The sequence below is a fragment of the Paramisgurnus dabryanus genome, chromosome 8 (genome assembly GCF_030506205.2).
Source record: "Paramisgurnus dabryanus chromosome 8, PD_genome_1.1, whole genome shotgun sequence".
Taxonomy (NCBI): Eukaryota; Metazoa; Chordata; class Actinopteri; order Cypriniformes; family Cobitidae; genus Paramisgurnus; species Paramisgurnus dabryanus.
In genome coordinates, this window is record NC_133344.1 from 29,909,649 (window position 1) to 29,931,154 (window position 21,506).

General features: G+C 38.8%; 1 protein-coding gene across 1 annotated transcript in view; it reads right to left on the bottom strand.

The window, feature by feature from the left end:
- Positions 1-10,973: 10,973 nt before the first annotated feature.
- Positions 10,974-21,506, bottom strand: part of traf4a (tnf receptor-associated factor 4a) — a 32,286-nt gene continuing 21,753 nt past the window's right edge. Inside the window, exons 2-7 of the mRNA XM_065281491.2 lie at positions 21,309-21,360; positions 17,890-17,994; positions 17,619-17,780; positions 16,337-16,498; positions 13,456-13,611; positions 10,974-13,167 (exon numbers count right to left, since the gene is read on the bottom strand). Coding sequence (XP_065137563.1) covers positions 12,535-13,167; positions 13,456-13,611; positions 16,337-16,498; positions 17,619-17,780; positions 17,890-17,994; positions 21,309-21,360 — 1,270 coding nt within the window. The 3' untranslated portion in view covers positions 10,974-12,534. The remainder of the gene's footprint in view (positions 13,168-13,455; positions 13,612-16,336; positions 16,499-17,618; positions 17,781-17,889; positions 17,995-21,308; positions 21,361-21,506) is intronic.

Sequence of the window (21,506 nt, forward strand, 5' to 3'; positions counted from 1 at the left end):
AGAGGCACTTACCCCTGGAGGCGTCCCCAAAGTGTCACCACAGTGACGCAGCGTGAGTTCCCTCAAAAGTGAACTGTAACAATGTATCTTAAAAGGTAACACGATGTAGCCTTGCTCTCACTTGAAATGTGTCCCCACATTTAGTCCTTAAATTTGAGAGTATTGGACCTGGAAAGTCCTTGAAAGGTCCTTGAATTTGAAGTTAACTAAGGTGTGGGAACCCTGTGCTTAGCATATTAGAGCCTAACTTAAAAGCTTTCTAAATTTATATTGCAAACCTGGGTTCCCAACATTGTTTTCACTTGATATGGAGCAAAACATTCAGTATTTCCACATAGTGGTGTCCAGTGGAACATTGTAATACATGTCCAGATATTAAACCAAAATACAAGCTTAACAGTTTTAACCATTTGAATATCAAACAGGAGACTGTGTTGATTGTCACATTAAACGTCTCTCTTGTTTTGACTGTGATGAGTTAGCAGTGTGTATAGGTCATCTGTAAAGCATTTATGAATAATCTTCTAATGACCATCTGCTGCAAAACCAGATTTTCAGTTTTTCACACTGCTTGTTTTGTCTCCCCCTTTAGTAACTAAATGAGCTTTAATGACAGAAAAGACAATGCAAACAAACCTGAGGTGGCAAACAAACCCTTATAAGTACAAATAAATTGATTATAAAGGTGAAGTCTAAACCCTAAGGGCCAGATTTACTAAACAGGGCAAATTAGCGTGAGAACACAACTTCAAAAAAGCTCAGAATGGAGTGGTAATATAAGCGGGTTATTTACTAAAAGGCGCAAATTACAGTGCATTAAATAACAATACACTACAGACGACTTACATAATGACCAACACAATCTACTAAGAGCAGCACAAATTAGTTTAGGGTCACAAATAGGCAGAGCTGATGCTCAGGTGGGTGATCTACTAACACCTGATGTGCTTGAGTTCAGCACCATGGACATCACAGATGAAAATTTGGGGTGTGAAATCCCAGCTAATGAAGCCATAGTACAGTAAAAACAACCGGAGGACAAAAAATTTGCAAGTAGTTTAGAAACACCTGAGGCCTCATTCATAAAATGCTCAATGAAACCACCTAACAGATCATACGATCATTTATCAAAAATGCAGAAAACGCGTGTACCCCTTTCTTTCAGATGTGAAATCTATAAATCGCAAAAGATCTTGAACTTGTGCGCAGCTGAGCAGTTTCAGATCTCTGCCTTTAAACGATGTCTAATTAATGTCATAGACATAAAAAGAGCGCTTGTCAATGCTTAAACCCTTTCAAGCAGTTTGTGTAACAACTTCTCCTAGACTCAAAAAACATAACATGGCTTGGCAAACAATATTTTTGAATAAAATGTTTTGAATAATCTTAGTTAATCGCAGTGCATGAATCATTTGAATAATCTCATCCCATAAATTTGACTTCTGAAAGCGCTAATTATACATTGCGCGTCTTTAAGAAGTCCAGACAGTCGTTATTTAATGCCATAACGATGGTTTGAGCTGGTGCAAGCTTTTAGTAAATCTGGCCCTAGAGGTACATTCACATTATAAGCGACCTTTTTCGCTGTGTGTCGCTCGGCTCTTTCAAAAGTGATGTTTCTAAATCTGGTTGTCATAAACAAATGAGTAAAGTCCACTCCAGTAACTGACTAGAGACGGATGACGTGAACTCCACTGCTTCATTCTCATTGGTAGTCGCTCCCGAAAGTCACTTATAATTTGCATAAAGTTAAATATTTCCAAGTTAAATATAGCATGACCATCCATTTATCTGATAAATAAACTATGTATGAAATGTTTTACAAAAACATGGCACACTTCATGTGAACATGCGTTCTGGTGGACTTACAGTCGCGCTGCATATATGCATGTCCAGTAAGTCCACAGGACCGCAGGGTGTCACATTTGTCATTTTGGGTTTCAGAAGGATGCTCATGGACGCCCAATTTTCGGTTGGTATTTGCACTTTCCCTGAACGAAAGTGCAAATTTGGCAGCATACTTTTTCACAACAGTGAAGGTAGTGTTACATAACGAAAGTGTGGACTTTTAGGAAGACTATTTTTGGGATGGGGCATTATTTTTGCAACTTAGGTGAGGGAAGTGGCAGAGTTGAATTATGCACTTTACCTCAAATACCTTTTTATCTTTTTAAATGAGCAAAACGTCAGCATGGGCAACCCCCCAAGACTTTTACTGATAGCACTCATCTGACAGCTGTAGAGAGCAGATCTGTTTTGTTGACAGTGAGTAAAGGTGCTAGAAAAGAGAGATCTAATGGAGATGCTCTGGTTATGATGAAAGTGGGTGTAATAGGATTAGCACAGCTTAGCCGTCGAGTTGTGATGTGAATACTACAGCACATTGCAGTTTCACGACAGCTTCAGAGGTTTGCTTGACCTCCCCCCCACTAACAAATTAGAAACACAGGAAAATAAATGACACCACATAACAACGCACCTGGCACAACCTCAGACAAAATAGTGACAGCAGGATTTGTGAAATAAATGATAATCTAAATAGATGTTAAGAAACAGCATGAAAAATAGATGTCAGTCCTACAGTATCTGTATTATACAATTGCCTCTTTCTGTGTTCTATATTGAACACAGAGGGCAGAGAAAGTGTTTAAAAACAGCATAACCTGCCAATTAAATATGTCATTCAGTCGGGATGCATACAGTCATCAACCAATAATACTATAATCAATGTATTCAAATATTGCACACAATTTATTGGTGTACATTAGTGCAAAGAAAACATGACTGTATTTTATATTAACCTTTAAAACACATTTCCAGGGCGGCACAGGGGCTCATTGTGTAGCACTGTTGCCTCACAGCAAGAAGGCTCCCCGTTCAAGCCCCGGCTAGATCATGTGGCCTTTCTGTGTGGAGTTTGCATGTTTCTAGGAATGGCTCTAAGAATAAACAGAAAAACATAAAACACCTTTTCTATTTGCAAAAAGTCATCAAGCACTTTTATTTTTCAACCACTCTCCTCCAAACACTCTGGCATCTGTTCATTATCCAATAAATTACAGAATTCCAGATGGATGAAATCATTTCCAAATTCGTTATTGTCCCTTGATATTACGTTTTGTTCGGAAATGTGCCATATTAATGAAAATAAAAAGTCTGAGGAAGTTTGTGTTGACTGTTATCTAATCTGCAATCCGTGACCCAACATCAATTATATACTGAAATCCTCAAATATATAATCTAAATTATATGGACGTCACATGGCAGTCAGCTGTAAGGTCATGCTTTCTGTCAGGTCAGGGCTATTGTGTCCTATCCTATTTGTCTGATTTTGGTGTGCTTTTCTCTTCCTGTCGCGAAGCCTGCTAGTCACAGCTGGTTTATGTTGGTCTGATCGTACAATGTAAGGTATTTAGTAAAAACCACTACAAACGTAAACAAACAAATGTAAAAAATATGTACCCCAGCTGTTATTGGGGCAGTACCCTTTCCAAGCTTTGCAGTACCTCAGAGTTACCAAATGTATACATACATGTAACTTATGGTACATATTGGGACCTTTTTAAAAGGCACTGCCTGTCGACAACTGGGGTACATATTTTTGACCATTTTTTATAGCTGTGTATAATTTAGTGTCAGGCGATTGAATTTTTTAGTAATGAACAAAGTAATGAATTTGTGATGTATGCAGGTTAAGCCATTTAACAACAACTGTCCTTCATCTCTCAGTCTAATGTCAAACTTAAAACTGTTGTTGTTGAGCAACCCTACCTTCTTTAACCTTAAACAGATTCTGACTAACACTTTCCTGGCTCTGAAGAAACACCTCTCTGAAAGGACACATTCATGGATATGTCAGCGAGGGCTCATTTTCCATAAGTTACAGTTGGTTTACAGGAACGGTAGCAGGGGAACAGTCTTTCTTTGAGAGGGGCTCAAAAATAATGCGCTGGAGAACCGCAATTAAATATATTTTGTAATCTAAATCGAGAGTTCAGTGATGCATCACATCCATCTACTGCATTCAGCTTTTGTGGGGATGAAACTCAAGCCCACAGGCTGTGATAATGCCATCCCGGCTCTCGTACCCAAAAAAAAAGGGCCCTCCACGCACGGCAGAGAGGACGGGTGACGCAGACTTGGTGAAGAAGATACGATGTGATGTACATCATTGTACACCAGTGCGTAATCATGCTGTTATCTATGGATGAAACATCACAAGCCAATGCCTATTCTTATCCGAGAGAGAGAGAGAGAGGAACAGAGAGAGATGGTGAGGTTTGAGAAAGTGAGTCATGCTCATAGGATTTAGCGGATATTTTGGTTTGACTTGTTTTGTTGGGACGTCAAAATGCAGTGCGTAATGAATGTCACATCACGTACAAATGTTTTTTTTTTTTAACTTTAGCTGGGTTTTCACAGGCAGGGTCATGTGCAATACTTAACACAAAAAGTCCCATTTATTATTTATTAAATGTTGGCGGCCCAGTTCCTAATAAAGGGGTCTCTGACCTTGCTCAGAGTGAGCTACCGTCTTTTAGCTCCATCCCCAATCAAACAGAGCTGAAGTAGCTTATCAAGGGGCACATTCAAGTTTTGTTAAGTTATAAGGTAAGGTTAAATCGGGCAACATTAAGGTGAATGTCGTTGTGTCCATGATGTCCTTTTGTGTTTTTATTAAAGTTACCTACAGTATCTCAAAGAAGTTATGTTATGTGAAAGTCCCACCAGGGAAGTCACACCATGCAGACAATATGTTTTGTTCTGTTTTTTTTATATTAAAGGATTAGTCAATTTTCTTAAAAAAAATCAAGATAATTTACTCACCACCATGTCATCCAAAATGTTGATGTCTTTCTATGTTCAGTCGAGAAGAAATTATGTTTTCTGAGGAAAACATTCCAGGATTTTTCTCATTTTAATGGACTTTAATGGACCCCAACACTTAACAGTTTTAATGCAGTTTAAAACTGCAGTTTCAAAGGACTCTAAACGATCCCAAACGAGTCATAAGGGTCTTATCTAGAAAAATGATTGTCATTTTTGGCAATACAAATATCCACTTTTAAACCACAACTTCTCGTCTTCCTCTGGTCCTGTGACGCGCCAGCTCAACCTCACGTAATTGCATAATGCTGTGGAAAGGTCACGTGTTACATATTTGAAACGCACATTTGCGGACTATTTGAAACAATAAACTGACACAAAGACATTAATTAGTATCATTCCACATACAACAATGTCGGATTGGTCCTCTTTCTCCACACTTGTAAACACTGGGGCGTAGTTTCGCATACGTCAGCCGTGACCTCTTGACGTGAGGTTGCTCTGGCGCGTCACAGCACTGGAAGATGACGAGAAGTTGTCTTATAAAATTGCATATTTTTTATTTTTCTTGCCAAAAATGACAATCGTTTCACTAGATAAGACCCTTATGCCTCCTTTGGGAGTCCATTGAGCAATGTTAATCTGCATTAAAACTGTTAAGTGTTGGGGTCTATTAAAGTCCATCAAAATGAGAAAAATCCTGGAATGTTTCCCTCAAAAAACACAATTTCTGAACAAAGAAAGACATCAACATTTTGGATGAAATGGTGGTGAGTTAATTGTCAGGATTCTTTTTAAGAAAATGGACTAATCCTTTAAGAGTTGATACATGGACATGGTTGAAGTTCCCTTCTTAGAGCTGTTCATTGTGGATAGCATGGCAACCTCCACCATGAAGTGTTTGCTTATATGTGAAGTAGTGAAAAGTCTCACGTGCATGTTAAATACTGGCACCTTTAAAGAGAGAGCGAGAAAAAGAGAGTGAGGGAGAGAGAGATAGGAAGTAGAAAAAGCTCTTGACCCCTGGCTAACGTCAAAGAGGATTTCAACGTTTACATCTTTTGAACTTCTATTTCAAAGTGTTATTATGCAAAGACAGCACCAACCCCCTCTAAAAGCATGTATTTTTGGAAGAAGATGAAACTCCAATGATATGCCTAATATATACACGACATTTTCGGTCCTTCCAATGAAAACATTTCTGTTACTGAGATGAACAGGGACTGTCTATGTTAACAAGCTAAATCCACAATAACACTACCAGTTAAATCAGCCTCTTAAAACAAGAATGTTCTTAAACTCTCAAAAAACCACTGTACGGTTTTGCAGTATGACACATCACTACAGTCCAAAGCACTATTCGGACGGGATTAGTTTTCCAAACAACGTTTGAGTTTCAACGTGTCCCCCAGGACATCTGTGATTTTATGTACCGATTCGGACGGGATTAAAATAATGCAGGCTATTCCAGAGATGGGAGTGTCTGTTTCTTCATTTGGGCGTTGCAGAAGAGCACGTGCTCTGGATACGCGTGTTTGTAATGTTTAATATTTTGCTTTAAATGTAAAATTATGACAGAACATGTAATTTATCAATTCAATTTGAACAAATCAAAATAAAATATACAAATCCTACTAAAGTACGTTAGCCTACGTGTTTTATATAAATGTCTAATAAACCCAAAGAAATGAAGAAATAATGATTAATAACTATTTATTATCTTTATTAATTAACATTACCATTCCGGAGTTGAACAACTTTGAACGGAGTTTCTTATAACTTTAATGATATTACAGTGGCCAGTCTTAACAGTGTTTGATATTCAGCTCGTCTTGATTTAATTATTTTATTTTGCCGAATGCGTTAAAACATCCATATCTGAATGAAGAGGACTCAGGAAATACAATATACGCGCATAAGTAAGACCTTACGGCAGATCACGTTGGCCAAAACACGAAATAAACCGCGTTTTCAAAAGATATTGCGGGCAAACACAGACATTTGCATCCGGACGGGATTAAATTTCTCAGAGGACCTCTGAGTTCGGTGAAAAACAGGTAAATTGCTCTGGAATTCTTACGGAGGTCATCAGAGAAAAACACAGACATGGCCGATTCGGACGGGATTAAAAACACAGAGGACCTCTGAGAAGCACGATTTTCCCAGAGGTCCCCCTGTAAAACTAATCCCGTCCGAATAGGGCTCAAGTCAAAATAAAGTTGTTTTTATTATAAAAATCCTCTTTAGCAGTCAACGCTAAACCTTTATTGCTTACAGATGCCACTGGCCCTGTAAACTCATTCAAGTTGTGTAAAAGTTCTGGCGTTGGTTTTTAAATGGGCCTTACGTATCGTAACAAAACTGAGTTTAGTCTTTGAGAAACACTGAGCCGAAGAGTCTGCGTCTGGAGATCATAAAAGAGTTTGTATCTGGAGCCCCACATGAGACGTTTCCACTCCGCATGGGAAACACATACAGTATGAGCTAATGTATAATTAGATGTTACTATTTTGACCGTGTTCTGCCCTAGGAGCCTGGGTCCGCTGTTTGAACTCTGTGTGCCAGAAAATTTAAGGCCCGTATGCATGGCTTTGTATTTAAATTATTGTGTTTAGAACTGATGTGGTAAATGGTACAACAACAGGCTGGATAAACGTAGTAAAAGCGACTATTTGAATTAGTATGTCATGTAAGAGTTCCTAAAACACTAGGGTTACACGAATGGATTACATTTGAAATTTTCTCCGATTGAAAACAACTTAATTTCTCAAGGTTTCAAAACAAGTTTTTCATGCTATGTTTTAGGACCGGCCTGTCTTACTAGCAAATGGAACTAACAGCTTTTCTGTAGTGGGAGACATGAGAGGAACATTTATGTGTTTTCGTTCTTTTTATTTTCTTCCAAAACTCCCGTGCACCCATAGAGTCCAGAAACCCTTTGGCACAACATCAAAGTTGAGCACGTGTCTGATTCACTTCCTCTGTCTTTATCTCTCGGGGCGTTTGGCACATGGGCCAGCGATCTGAACCGTGTCCAGTAATCAGATATAGCCCCCTTTCACTTGTTGCTGTAAAACAAAACAATAAAAAGCGTGCAGATTTGGCTCGGATAAAGTGAATGAAATAAAAGCCATGATACTGTGAGACATTAGAGCGAGTGGAGCAAAAGAAAGATACAGGGCTAAAATATGCTGATGTAGGCAAAAACACAGACCCACCGTGAGGAGAACTGACCAGTGAATTATAATGACTTTACCAGATTCTTAAAAAGTCATTTTATAGAGACTTTTTACTTATGTATAAGCAACTTTTAGCTGATGCAATATTTTAGAGTTGAGGGTAACTAAAAACCATCTACATTTTCATTAATTTTTAATGACTTTTTAAGAGAATAGTTTCTCCAAAAATTCATAGATAATATGTTATAATTTACATATGAAGAGTTCAGATGCATATGTTTAGATTCAGTCATTTCATTTTATGGCAATGGAAAGGTTATAAGTCAGTAACTGAAGTGCCCTTACAAATGTCACTTTAGTCATTTCATTGGTATTTAACAAATTTGACTGTCTTTCGCTGCAAAACCCTCTTAGTGCATGCAAGCTTTTTTGTAAAAACTTTCACTTCTAAAAAAATGCCTTTGTACAAGACATAGTAAACAGTTGCAAAATCACTAAAGATGCAACTAGAAACATTGCAAATGATGAAAGTCAAAATTCAAAAGGTGAAAATAAAGAAACTGAACCACACATACATTAGGGGGCTTTGATGCATGTGAATGCCACTTTCGGGCTGTATTCAGCTCCAAGTACTCACAAGGAACCCAAGTTGAATGTGATCCACAATCGTTTCAAATTCATCTTCTGTGCACTTTATGGACTTTGCCAGTGCTTTAGTTTTTTTTTTTTTTTTGCTGACTCGACTCCTATATTGAAGGGGTTTTATATTCAGCAGTCAACAGACGACCTTGTAAAAAATAATAAATCCTTTTATAAATTTGTGGATTATCTGTGCGAAAGGTAGATATGTGAGTAAAATTTTCAGCATAGTTAAAGATAGAAAGAGCTTGAAAAAAACCTTAAAATGACACTAAGACCATGTCCATGGGTTCAAGAATAACAACATACTGGCCATTTGAAACTAGAAAGTCATCACTTTATTTTGTGCCATTGTTTTCCATTTTGCAGGTGTTAAAACTCCCGTTGTCGTTCAAATTAATTGAAATTTCGTTCACTTGTACTGTAGTTTAGCAATTAAACTAAATGTCTATTACAATTTCAAGAATGTTTTTCCTCTGCACATTGCCTGAGGAAATCCGAAGGTGCTTGAACCAAACTGACAGCCGTGACACAGCGGAGATTGTCACGTACCTACAAAAGGATATTGGATAAAGCTTGCGTCTGACCTGTAGCTGTCATTCTGGCTTGGTGGGATGTCAGCCAGCGAGTCTTCTGATTCTGACCTTGTTCTTTTACTACTCAGATTCTAATACAAGGAGGGCATATTAAGTGTTCATTGTATTTTCATTTTAACCGAGCAGCTATGGTTGCGCGTTTCAGACCACACTGACTGACAGTCAGCGGCAAAAGCGACGCATGCGCTATTAACTTGTAAACGCAAGGGTGTATGGGTAATGTAGTCTCTGCTCTCGGTGGGACGAATTAGGAAGTGTACATTGTGAAGCGCAGCCAAAGGATTAAATTAAACCTCTGATTTTTAAACAGATGTGCAAATGATCGTTCCGGTACGCTAAAAGCACGTTCTGGGCGCACGGAGAGGTGGTGGTACGCTCAAGAGCTATATTTAGAAGTGCCGGTACTGAGTACCGGCGCGTTCCGGCCCACTTAAAGCACTGGACTTTGCTGAAAAATGTCATGTTGTTTAGTGGATTCTGCTAACAAATGAGAATTTCTGATCCTGAGGCCGGGATTAAAGAACACCAATTATCTGATTCATAATTTTACATGTCCTTTGGTGTGTAAGTGTCTATAAGTACATGTTAACGATATGCAAAAGGTACAAACCCTATTTTTTTCCAATTATCGTTTCCAACGTAAATCTCTTTTCTTGGACCACAACAAACACATGGATTGTAGGCAACAGTTTACTTCCTTGGATTGGTGATATAGAGAAGACCGACATTATCATAATTCCTCCCGCTTCGGACTCACAGCCTGTAAGTTAACACCTGTTAGCATATGACCGAATCTTTCAAATGTGATGAAGAGCGTCACATTTCCGGCTGAAGTCAGAGGTATTCAGGCCAATCACAACGTACAGATTAGATGGCCAATCTTTAACACAGCGCTTTTCAAATCTATGAGTTTTGTACATGAACCAGTGCATCTCAGGAAGAGAGGGAAATCTGGGGCTGCAAAAATTTACGTTATGTGGAAAATAATATGTTTTTTTTACCATAAACCACGTGAACACATTGTATTATACCAAATACACAAAATAATGTTGTTTTTAAACAATGAAATAGGTGCACTTTAAGTGGATTTAACGTAAAAGTATTTGGTGCGTTTAGCGGCTTTTGCATCTGAGCTCTTCAAATGTTGGGTCATGTTTAACATCAATGACATCTGATCATGTGACAAGCAAAAATCATCTGTGTTTTGCGTTAAAATAAGTTTATCAGTAAATAATCAGTCATTTCAGTCTGTTTCCAGCTTTTAATGTTGTTTTTAGTAATTTGAAGCCCAACAGATATGATCACTATAAACATAATGCTGCATGGAAAAGAGCCACGCTACAGATTCTTGTCAATGTCTTCTCTTATGTTCTACAATACAGCGTAATGTTTGGAACAAAATGTGCCCGTTTTAGATTTAATAAAAGTTCAGAACATGTGTGTTTCATGACCATGAGAATTCAAGTTTTACATCCTTAGCTTGGGCTGTGTACAGTATATAAAAAGAATGTCTTGTGATATGTTATTTGACAGTGAATTGTGGTAAATGCTCTCTTTCAGGGCAAATGTGGTTTGTTTCTTCTACAAAGGCTTTGTTTTGTTGGTCCTATGGGAGGATCCTGCGGGACTGGTAAACATTTGCGACTGCGGGCAGTGTAAACTTTGAGACAGCAAATGTTCATGCGAGCGAAACACAGAAAGGAGGGTATGTGAAAGAACCACGGACAGTAGATCTTATAGACATTGTTTTATTTCAAGTGATATTTGACAAGCAATCATCGACTCAACATATAAAAACATCTGCACCATTTCTCATATCAAGCTTATGTCACGGCGCATTAAAATAAATACTTTCAAGAGGAAATAATACAGACATAATACGTAAAATCCAAACCAGATGAACGAAACGGTCGAGCAAATGCCACGGAGATAAAACATAAAAAGTTCCAGAAAATGTCAATGTACAGGCTCTCCGACTCATTTCCGAAAACGTTGTAGAAAACATCTGCAGTACTTTGCAAAATACAGAATCTCAGCAAAACAAAAACGCCTTTTTTCCAGGTTTTCTCAAAATCATTGCAAAATATTAGCTGGTATCGTAGCAGGATTAAACGTGAAGAATGTGCTTTTGCATTTTTTTTATTAGTATTATTCACATATAGAGTAAGTATCAACAAAGTCCTCCACTGGTCTGGTCTGGAGCAATGGCAGCCATATTGCACAAGGCTCATCTTCCTCAGGCACATGGAAGAACTCTCCTATCGTTCACATGCTGCTTTTGCAGGCACGGATGACCATGGTTACCAGACACCCTCGCACCTGAGGTAACGACGCGCTTCGGGGCGACCGTGGCGAGTGCCTGCATCTTTGTACAGTATCCGTCAGCTGCCAGTGATCGGCATCGTAAGATGAAGAACGGAAAGCGTACCGAGCACGCCAGTCCAGAGTTCACATTCAAAGCACCCTCCCCATTATGACAGTTTATGCTCACATTTTTTTCACATATTAAAAAAATTTGGTTCCTTTCATCCAACGTGGCGTAATGCGTTCTCAACACATGCTGGATAAAAATACAGAATATGGTAAAAAAAAGTGGTCCACGTTTTAGATTATGTGAATGCAATCCAATCTTGAATGTAAACAATCTCGCATGGCTTTCGATCCCGAGTGCACGAGTTGAGCTGAACAAGCTTTCGTTTTCGCAGAAACCCTGCAGTCGGTCCCAAATGGAAGGTGGGAGTCCTGTCTAGCTTACAACACAGAGTTAGCTACATTTACTTCACAGCCATTGTTAGTTTACTTAGAACAAGTTAAACAGGAAAGCTAGGTTCTGTTGACTCCCACCGTTGAGAGAACCAACAGCGGACAAAAATGTGTACACAAAAGGGTACAAACACTGTTTGTGTATGTATGCATGTTGAACACCGGCATAGATGTACCGCCTGCTGTTGTGTTTTAGACCTCGAATATTTAACATTCTCAAAGTGCAAAGGTTATGAATAGCCTTTCACAGTCCACTTCAATGTTTAAAATGAGTCACAATTGAAAAATAACATTTAAATTAAAATAAATGTTCTAGGCACTACTGAATGTCCAAAGGCGTTGTTGTAAATTGAGGAAGAGAGTGTTACAAAGCAAATTCAAACTGATGAGTTTGCAGGTCAAACACTTCCACGTTTAAATATAGGTCCCTAAAGCCAGTCAAATAACCAGACGGATGAGTCAGTACGGTTTTTGAAAGGAAAAATTAGGGTCCATAGGGAGACAAATATATTTGACGACCAATGCAAGCCTCATGCCATGATTTTTTGCGGGATCTCTATGGAAGCTTTGAGGAAGATGGCGTTGTCACGGATGTAGTTCCTCTTCTTGATTTCCTCATGCGAGATAAACTTCGGGTAGCCGAATCCCAACGTGCTCTCGTCCAGCGAGTTCCGGCTACTCGACGGTTTCTGAAAGTTCTTCCAGTTGGGATCCGGATTAAAGGTTTCCGTGATATGCTGAGGTTTAGACAGCGACGGGTCACTCTGGTCCATGATCGAGAAGGTCACCTTGTAGGAGAAGGGCCATTCCAGCAGGCTGTCGTACTCGCCGGGCAGCACGCGGATGTAGATGGAAAGATGCGATCCCTCGCCGCTGCCGTTTCCGTTTAAGAAAGCCGATACTTGCAGCTTGTAGCCGTAGCGGTGCGTGTAGAAGGGAGGGCTGAAGAATTCGTGGTTGTTGCGAAGTTTTGCCTCCTGGAGCTTGCGCGAGTAGTCGGTCAGCTTCCAGATGAGAACGCCGTCGTGACTGACCGACAGCTCCTCCATTTCCCGTCTCAACTCAACGATTTCTTGCCGCTGACGGCCTACCAGGCTGCACATCATTGTTAGGTGCGACTTTGTGCTGTCCTCGAGATGTCGACCAATGGCCATTTTCGGGCACTGTAAACCAGAACGCAGAACAGTGATGTAAGGATAAGCATTTATATATGAAATATTCAGTGTCAAAGTTGTTGTCTGTGCCATCTGCAAACTGTATAAAAGTTTTAAAACAAGCTGCTTTTATCCTAAAAGCTTAATGACATCAAAGCAGACAGCACACAGCTTCGCCCTCAAAAACTATATCAAAGTATATTTCTACTGACACAGACACAAATTTTACAGGTGTGGAGGAGGGAAAGTTGATCAAAGGAGCATGTATATGCTGTAAGTTTAATGAAAGTAACTCACTCTGTGTTTACAGCCGGCTTCTTTGAAGGGGCAGAGGATCAGAGCGCTGCCGCAGCTCTCCTTCACGTGATTGGCCAGATCTTCCCGGGCAATGTTCGGCGTCCCGCATTGATTGGGGCATTGCACGGGGAAGCGAGGGCAGTGGTACTGATGGTTCTGGGGGAGGAAATGAAACAGTCAGCATTGACGTGAATCTGTAGGTTGTGTTGTGATATTTCTGCTGCAGTTGTGGAGCGATGACAGCTTGCCGAAATGAGGCGTGAGAACATATTTATGAAATCATCATGACATGCAGCTCAGCTGGTGAAGTGTGACATTACACATATAGACTATAAAAAAAAGCATTACTGGTGTCTGGATTTTCAGTAAAATAGAAAGATGATACATTTTCTTTATAGTCTTACTTTATAATCTTAGTTGCATAGTCAATTAAGGTAATAAATCTATTTATTTATTTTTAACTCACCTCACCGGCAAATAGTTTTATAATTGTTTATTTGTTTGTCTAATGCATAAATATACGCACATCTTTATGCTTAAAAATTAATAAATAATAGGGATGCACCGATACCGATACTGGTATCGGGCTCGATACTACATTTTCTAAAGTACTCGTTAAAAGTCCCCCGATACCAGGGATCGATACCACGGTCTGAGAAATGTCTATGTTTGAGCGGCGTGTAAGGGGTTAATGCCTCTTGTGTTGTCCAAAGAGGCAGAGTTTACAACAAACTGGAAAACTAGTCCCTTGTTTTTTTGTTAAATTATATGACTAAAGCTGTTACCTGTCAATTTAAATCATGTTTTTTTATTAAGTACTCGTTATCGGTATCGGCAAGTACTGAAATGCAAGTACTCTTACTCGTACTCGTATTCCAAAAAAGTGGTATCGGTGCATCCCTAATAAATAAGTAAATAAATTCCTAATAGCGTGACAAAAATAAACTTGATTCATTTAGCTATTTTCTACGGAAGAGTATTAGGGACAAGCAACAAAAAACGAATTAAGTTTGAAATCAATATGATGCAAAGTACAACATGGTTTTTGAGGAAAAGTCGAAATCAGTAAAATGACGAAAATATTGTCGTTATATTATGAGAATAAAGTCAAAATAATGAAACAAAAGTATTGCAAATCAACATAACAATCCTAAATCTTCTGCCATTGTACTTAAGAACTAAACTATCTGATATAAAGGTGTTTAGATCTTTCTACTTGAAAATACCAATACTGGTTACCAGTGGTGGCCGGTGACTTCTTTGATCATGGGTGCTCGATGCGAAGTTTGTCACAACATCTATGTAGCCCGTCATGTGTATGGTTCGTCATTTCAAAATATGTGTTCTGCGCGTCAAGGGATCCTATGTTCATCATGTGTCTTGTCAAAATAATTGCCTGCTGCATTTACTGTTAAGCGAGTTTATTGCATGTATTTTGTGAACGTGAGCGTCTGTTTTATCATAAACAGTTTTTGACGTGTGTGCAGCAGGCACTTATTTTGACAAAACACGTGATCCACATGGTTCACATGTTACAACAAACACATATTTTGAATTTGCACCCCTCAGAAGAACAGTCACGAGCCACCACTGCTGGTTTACAATAGTCACTTTGTAATGCGTAGAATCAAATGTTTTTAATACATTTTTAAAACATGAAAGGCCTAAAATAAGAAATGATGTACAAAGGCGGCATACAAAATGTGAATACTCCCTTGTATGTAGCAGTGTGTGTGTTTCTAGCTAAGCATCAGTGTTTTCTGGTTATGTTACCTTTATGTGTTTAAAAACAGGTGTTATAAAAAGCTCGGCCAGGCCAAGCTGTGGCTGACTGGCCCAAACCCAGGATCTAGCATGAAAGGCAGAGTTTATATTCACAGTTCTTCTGCCATCCCACCATGTGCTGCCTCAAAACCCCTTTAATTCACCACTGAGCACCTCTGTTCCATTAACACCTGGCCACTGGAACATCCAACAAACAAACATTATCTATTTGTGCCATTACACAGACACAAGCATCAGTGTTGAAGGAAGTAACAGTGGTTAATGATTTAAAGGCTGCTGGGCAGTTACTCTATAGAGATCCCTTTCTATGAAATAAGTCCCTCTTTCAATTTAGTGATATTTAGTAGGGGTGCACAGGGCACAAACTAACGCAGGGTTAGTTGTAACATGGACCATTTTTGCACTGCCAAAAGACGATCTCCCGCGAATTTATGAAAAGGAATAATGTTTTACCATAGAGTTATTGACGAACGAAGGTTTTGGTGGCATGTATGTACATTTTTTCATCATATGTTTTTTTTTCGGTTACTGAGTTGGGTGTGTAAGACACCAAATCCAATGCTATGTCATCTTAATCAGTGTCTTGTTGACTAAAACATACAGGTAGCATAAATTTGAAATATGTCTGCAGCTCTTAGCAAGTTTTTTGGTGGGCTTGAAAATATATACGCTGTGTTACAACTAACCCCTCAGCACTTTTGATATGAAAACCGCTAACATTAGCGTAATTCTTGCCGTTGTTTTAAATAGGCTACACACGAATGATTGCTGGCTGCCAACAAAATAAATGTGCCTGTCTTATCATTGTAGTGTTACAACTACCCCCCTGCCCGTTACAATTAACCCCACCTATGGGGAAAGTTGTAACGTTTGCACTTCTTTCATGTTTGGTGTAATTGTCCAAGAACGGTAAGTACTAGAAACAAACTTCAAATGTTCATTTGTAGCAGAGATGTGTGTGTTGCTTATGATAAAATATAATTAATCAAACTTAAATATTTTTTGAATGATTGAGCCAAAACCAAAAAGTGTTTATAAAACAGTGATGAGAACTTTGCCAATAATTCCAGTTATGCTGCTCTGTTATGCTACTGACCTGGATGGTGTCATAGACGAACTCTTTGCCACAGTATTTGCAGGGTTGGGTGCGTTTGGGGCATTCGCTCATTGTGTGTTGGGACAGGAGTCTTCTCATCATTCTTGCTCCACACTTGTTCTCGCAGTAGACGCTCTCCTGTGGACAGATGCCCTGGTGGTTCTAAAGGAAACAAACAGACGTGAGGATGTTAAGATGAGGAAGTAAACAGCATCTGCATTTCCTAAAGAAAAACAAGTGCTTGCGAAGCAAAGACGTGTCAGTTTACGTTTTAAATAAAAATTTGCATTGGAGCCGCTATACTGCATTGGAGCCACTATACTGTTGTCATGACACCCAGCATCTTTTTACTTTCGGCATTTAATACACAATGTGACCATCTTTAATAGTTAAAAGGCAGCTAAAGGTCGTTTCATGAGTTCGCATTAACATGTAATCAAGAGGGAATGAGATAAAGCATATTTGGCGTGCTTTCCGAGGAGAGGGCTCCGAGCTCGGAATTTTAGCCCGAACCCAAAGTACTTCCCTCTCTTTAATTGTGATAAATGAATCTAGATAAGAGTGAGGTGATGGGGTGGAGGAGGGATGCTGCAAAAAATCTGTCACGGGACAGAGGTGAGGGACTGCTATTTATAGGCACCTCTTTGCACTGATTGGTTGGATCACATGACCATGCTCCTCCCGAACTTAGTTAAATAAACTTTATTAAATAGATTAAAGAAAGGACCAATCACATTTCAGTATGGAAATATATTTTGAAAAATTGAATGGAGTTTGAAGTGGTTCAGGATGAGTTAATTTCACAAGTTTAATATGTAGGATTGAGTGCCACAAAAACCCCAAACCAGACTGTCTGAAAAATATCAATACAACATGCAAGAACTGTTATAAAACATCAAACTTGCTTGCATTGCTGTTTAAATAAATAGTTCTTTAATTATAGACTTTAACAATTTCGTGCAATTTTGCAGTCCACCCATCAAACACAAAGAAAGAGTCCAATAAAAAACATTAAACAAGGCAAAATATTTCATTTATAGACTGCGGGTTTAATATTAGAAGTGTAAAAATAGGAGTCGCACTAACAACCGCGGCTCCAGTGATACTACAACATCTAGCTGCCAATTTGCTAAATACGAATTCTTGGAATTCACACATTGTGTGAATTACACCACAGTGAGAAACACACAAGCCTCTTCTGCTATGTGCAAAAAAAAATGCAAATGTCAAGCTAACAAACCGATATGCCCAAAAAGCTGAAATGCCAAAGGGGTCAGTGTACCTCAAAGGCCTCTCCTGTGAACTCGCTGCCACAGAACTCACACTTGACCTTGCGTTTGGGGCAGTCGTGCTGCAGATGCTCGGGCAGATCTCGGCGCGTCAGCTTGACGGCGCAGCGGTTCGGGCATGGGATGACGTTGAAGGCGCAGGTGGAGAAGTGGCTCTGGAAAGATACAGACGAAATAAGAGATTGTAGGATGTAGAGAATGCACAGATCAAATGTACGAATGCTGACTGCTTTGGATAACAGTAAATGTTGAAATATAAATTACCTGTAACTGTTTCATCTGGCCGGTCCAGCGGCAGCCTTCTTCACTGTGAATACAACGGATGGGCAGCGCCAGTATCTGCTGTTCAAGCTCAGGGTCAGGGTAGATCTACAACACACCATTACATCAAGGACACATTAATCAAACCTGTCTGCTCTCTTCAAACACACACACACACACACACACGCTCATACATTAACAGATGAAGGACAGGGCAGAGGCCTGGAATTAATCGGTCACTCATTAGGTATGACACAGCACACGCCTGTGGCTTGTGTCACGGTTAAAGGGATTGTTTGTTGATATAACAACTAACGTCACAATGCTCATAGGGATGGGCACAAGTACTCAGAAATGATACGATAACTGCGTGACTCGATTTTTCACAACCTGAAAAGATAATCAAGAATCAGCTGTGTCGTAATTTTTAGCACTACTTTATATTCTGACAGACAGCGATTTCGCAACTATTTGACTTTCAGCCCGGACGGGTCGGACAGAGCTCAAGGGTGGACACAGCTAGATGGGCGCAAGAGATAACAACGTAATCTCATGACAATTAGTGCATATTTTACGAGGTGGCTAATTCGTATTAATTCATACGACCACACCTGTACGTGTTAAACGATTTTCTTTCGCACGTGTGACATGGGTTAGGGGAGGGGTTTCATTATTGTTTTTATAATAACCAGATTTTTTGTATTATTCACTTTATTCAAATGTTTATAAAATTAGCCCAATGAGTTTAGGCTGGATGTTGTTCTACACTGTAAAAGGTAAAAAAAAAAATTGAATCGGTAACGCCTAAAATAAGAAAAATTTTAAATACCAATTGATATATATATATATATATATATATATATATATATATATATATATATATATATATATATATATATAATATAATATATATATATATACACGGTTTCATCGGACGAACTTTACTTCCGGTTTCAGTTTTTTATGGTCTGACTAGTTGCTAAACTGAACTCTTAAAAAAAAACTTGTTGAAAATAACAAATGTTTTGGTTTTCTAGGTAATCTACATGTTGTTTATTTTGCTTGTTATATAAATTAACTATGTTTAAAGTATTTTGTTGTTATATATTCTTAGTGGAGTTTACCGGAAGTTACGCGTTGACCACAAAAGCCGTTTGTTTATGTTGCTATTGCTGAAACCGTTTATACTGTACTGTATATGTTACCAATTGAAGTACGTTTTTTAAGCTTTCACTTTCGCATGATGAGTCATCAAAACCTTTTGTTTGTTTTCCTAGAAGGTAAAGATTGTAATAATTTTAAACGTGTGTATCTACTTACATTTTCAATATTTACAAACAGATAGGCATTTGCATGTATTCAAAGCGGTGTCTTTAATGTTTTAAACTGCGGTTATCAAACTACATAATGGTGATGCAACACCATGAAAAGCACACAGTGTGGAAAAAACTATTCTTAAAAGACGCAAAAAATAAAAGTTTGTCTTATAGATATCCAATCATATTTCTGTATGATTAAATTCATTTTCATTTAGATGGATGACCTCATCGTAACTCTGTAAATGTGTTTATGTGCCCATTGGTGTGCATGTGTGTATACGCTACACCAAGAGGCTATTGCATTTTTCCCTTCATCAAGTTGATGAGACCATGTCTCATCCAATCAGCCCAAATCCCTTGCCTTTAGGATTTACAAACACACACAGATCTGCTGTGTGTTAGGATGGCACGTCAGACAGCAATGTAGACGCTGCTGTTCGCCACCCATGTAGTCCCATATGGAGCCATCAACTACCCCCCAACCACACACACACACACACACACATTTATTTCATTTGCAAGCTCTCCCAACTGTGCATTACACAGCGACAGAATTTTGGAAAGATGTACATAAACATACGTACATAAAAAATAAAAAGCAAACAAGCAAGAAAACACTACTATTATTATTATAAGCTTACTGACAAAATAAATAAATCAAATCTTATTTGTTGGTCACTTTGCATAAATGAATATATGAAGAGTTCAGACGCAAAACCCTTTAAGTATGTCTGACATGTTTTCTAGTAAATAAGAATTTTGTATCAGGCTCTTATGTTAAGGTTATTTCACTTTAAAGGCCATGAAGAGGTTATAAGTCAGTAATTTAAATGCTTTATTTTCACAAATGTAATTTCATTCTGGTATTTCATTGGTAGTATTTTACTGCAAAACACTCTGAGGCATAAAACAATAGCACTGATATATGTTAAGATGTGCTGGTACAACATGTTTTTAAATTAAGTCAGCTCAAACATGCATTTTAGTCTGAGACTTGGATAAGCCCTGTCTGGGAAACCGCCCCTCTTAAGTGCGTGCAAAAATCTCCACTTCTTTGTGTGAAAATGCACAGGTTCTGGGTTTACCGTGTCTGATTATAGCTTCTGACATAAACTTTACATCACTTCACAGTTTTACAAGACCAAATTATGTGTAATGAACAACAGACGATGAAAGATGCGTAGTATGTGGGCAACTGTAAAGGTTTTTAAAATGACTACTTGTGTAATAATGTGTCTCATGTGCATCTGAACTCCAGTTTTCTAGGATGAGTAGAGTTATCCCCCCCGACTCCATGCAAATCACCGCTTCAGCGGATTACTGCGCTAAAGCTCTTTGCAACACACAACAGGTTTAACTTCCTCCACGTGCCCCTCTAGAAGTGCGTGTCAAGTGCGCCACATGAGAAGATGACTCAGGCGTTACAATGGTTTGGTTGAAAAACGCTCAGTAAGAGGGAATTTTATAGCAGCTTTTATATCACGCCTGCCGTCGTGGCTGTTGTTAAACTCAAGGTCTGTTCATCGCCGCTGGTGGATTCTGCGTTTCATAATCTCGCTCTCTAGGGAACAACATGAATAAAGCCTATATGATGAACGCCAACTCTGGCATTTCTCCAGCCCAACATGAATTATTATCCTAAATGCAAAAATAAAATTAGGCAATACTTAAACTAAAAAAGTCCACATTTCGGGTTATTTATTGCTTTAATAAGTTTCTTTAAAAAAGTACTCAGATAAGGAATTATGCTCTGAATCATCTTTGTCCTTCCCTTATTCCTCTTTAATTCCTTTCGACATTCCCGAGGACATTAGTGACCCGTAGTAGTTCATTAGCACGATTTCTGAAGTGGTTTGAGAAGCATGGATATGGGCTAAGTGCCTGCGGCAGTACCAGTCCCTTGACACACTCACGTGGGCCTGGGATTGTTGACACATTAGCATTTTGTACACTTGAGTAAAGTTGTAACCTCTCTGAGAATAAACCTAAAGAGCCTTCAACTCCACTCCACTGAATGTTATGGGAACGTCAACCACTGCAAGAGATTGAATTGTAATCCGTTTTTCAACAGAATGCATGAGAGATTAGCATTGACTGTATTACCTTGGCATAATCCAGTGGTAGCTGGTCCTCCGGGCACTTGAAGACCCCCTCACTGTAAACAAAAGTAAAAGAGGATACGTTGTTATCATTGCTAAACACAAAAATACTGGTGCAAACGCAATTGTAAACATTCAAAATCATCCCAATCCTCCAGAGTTGCCTACCGCAGCTTTAATGTTGTGTTTACACCAGCCGCGG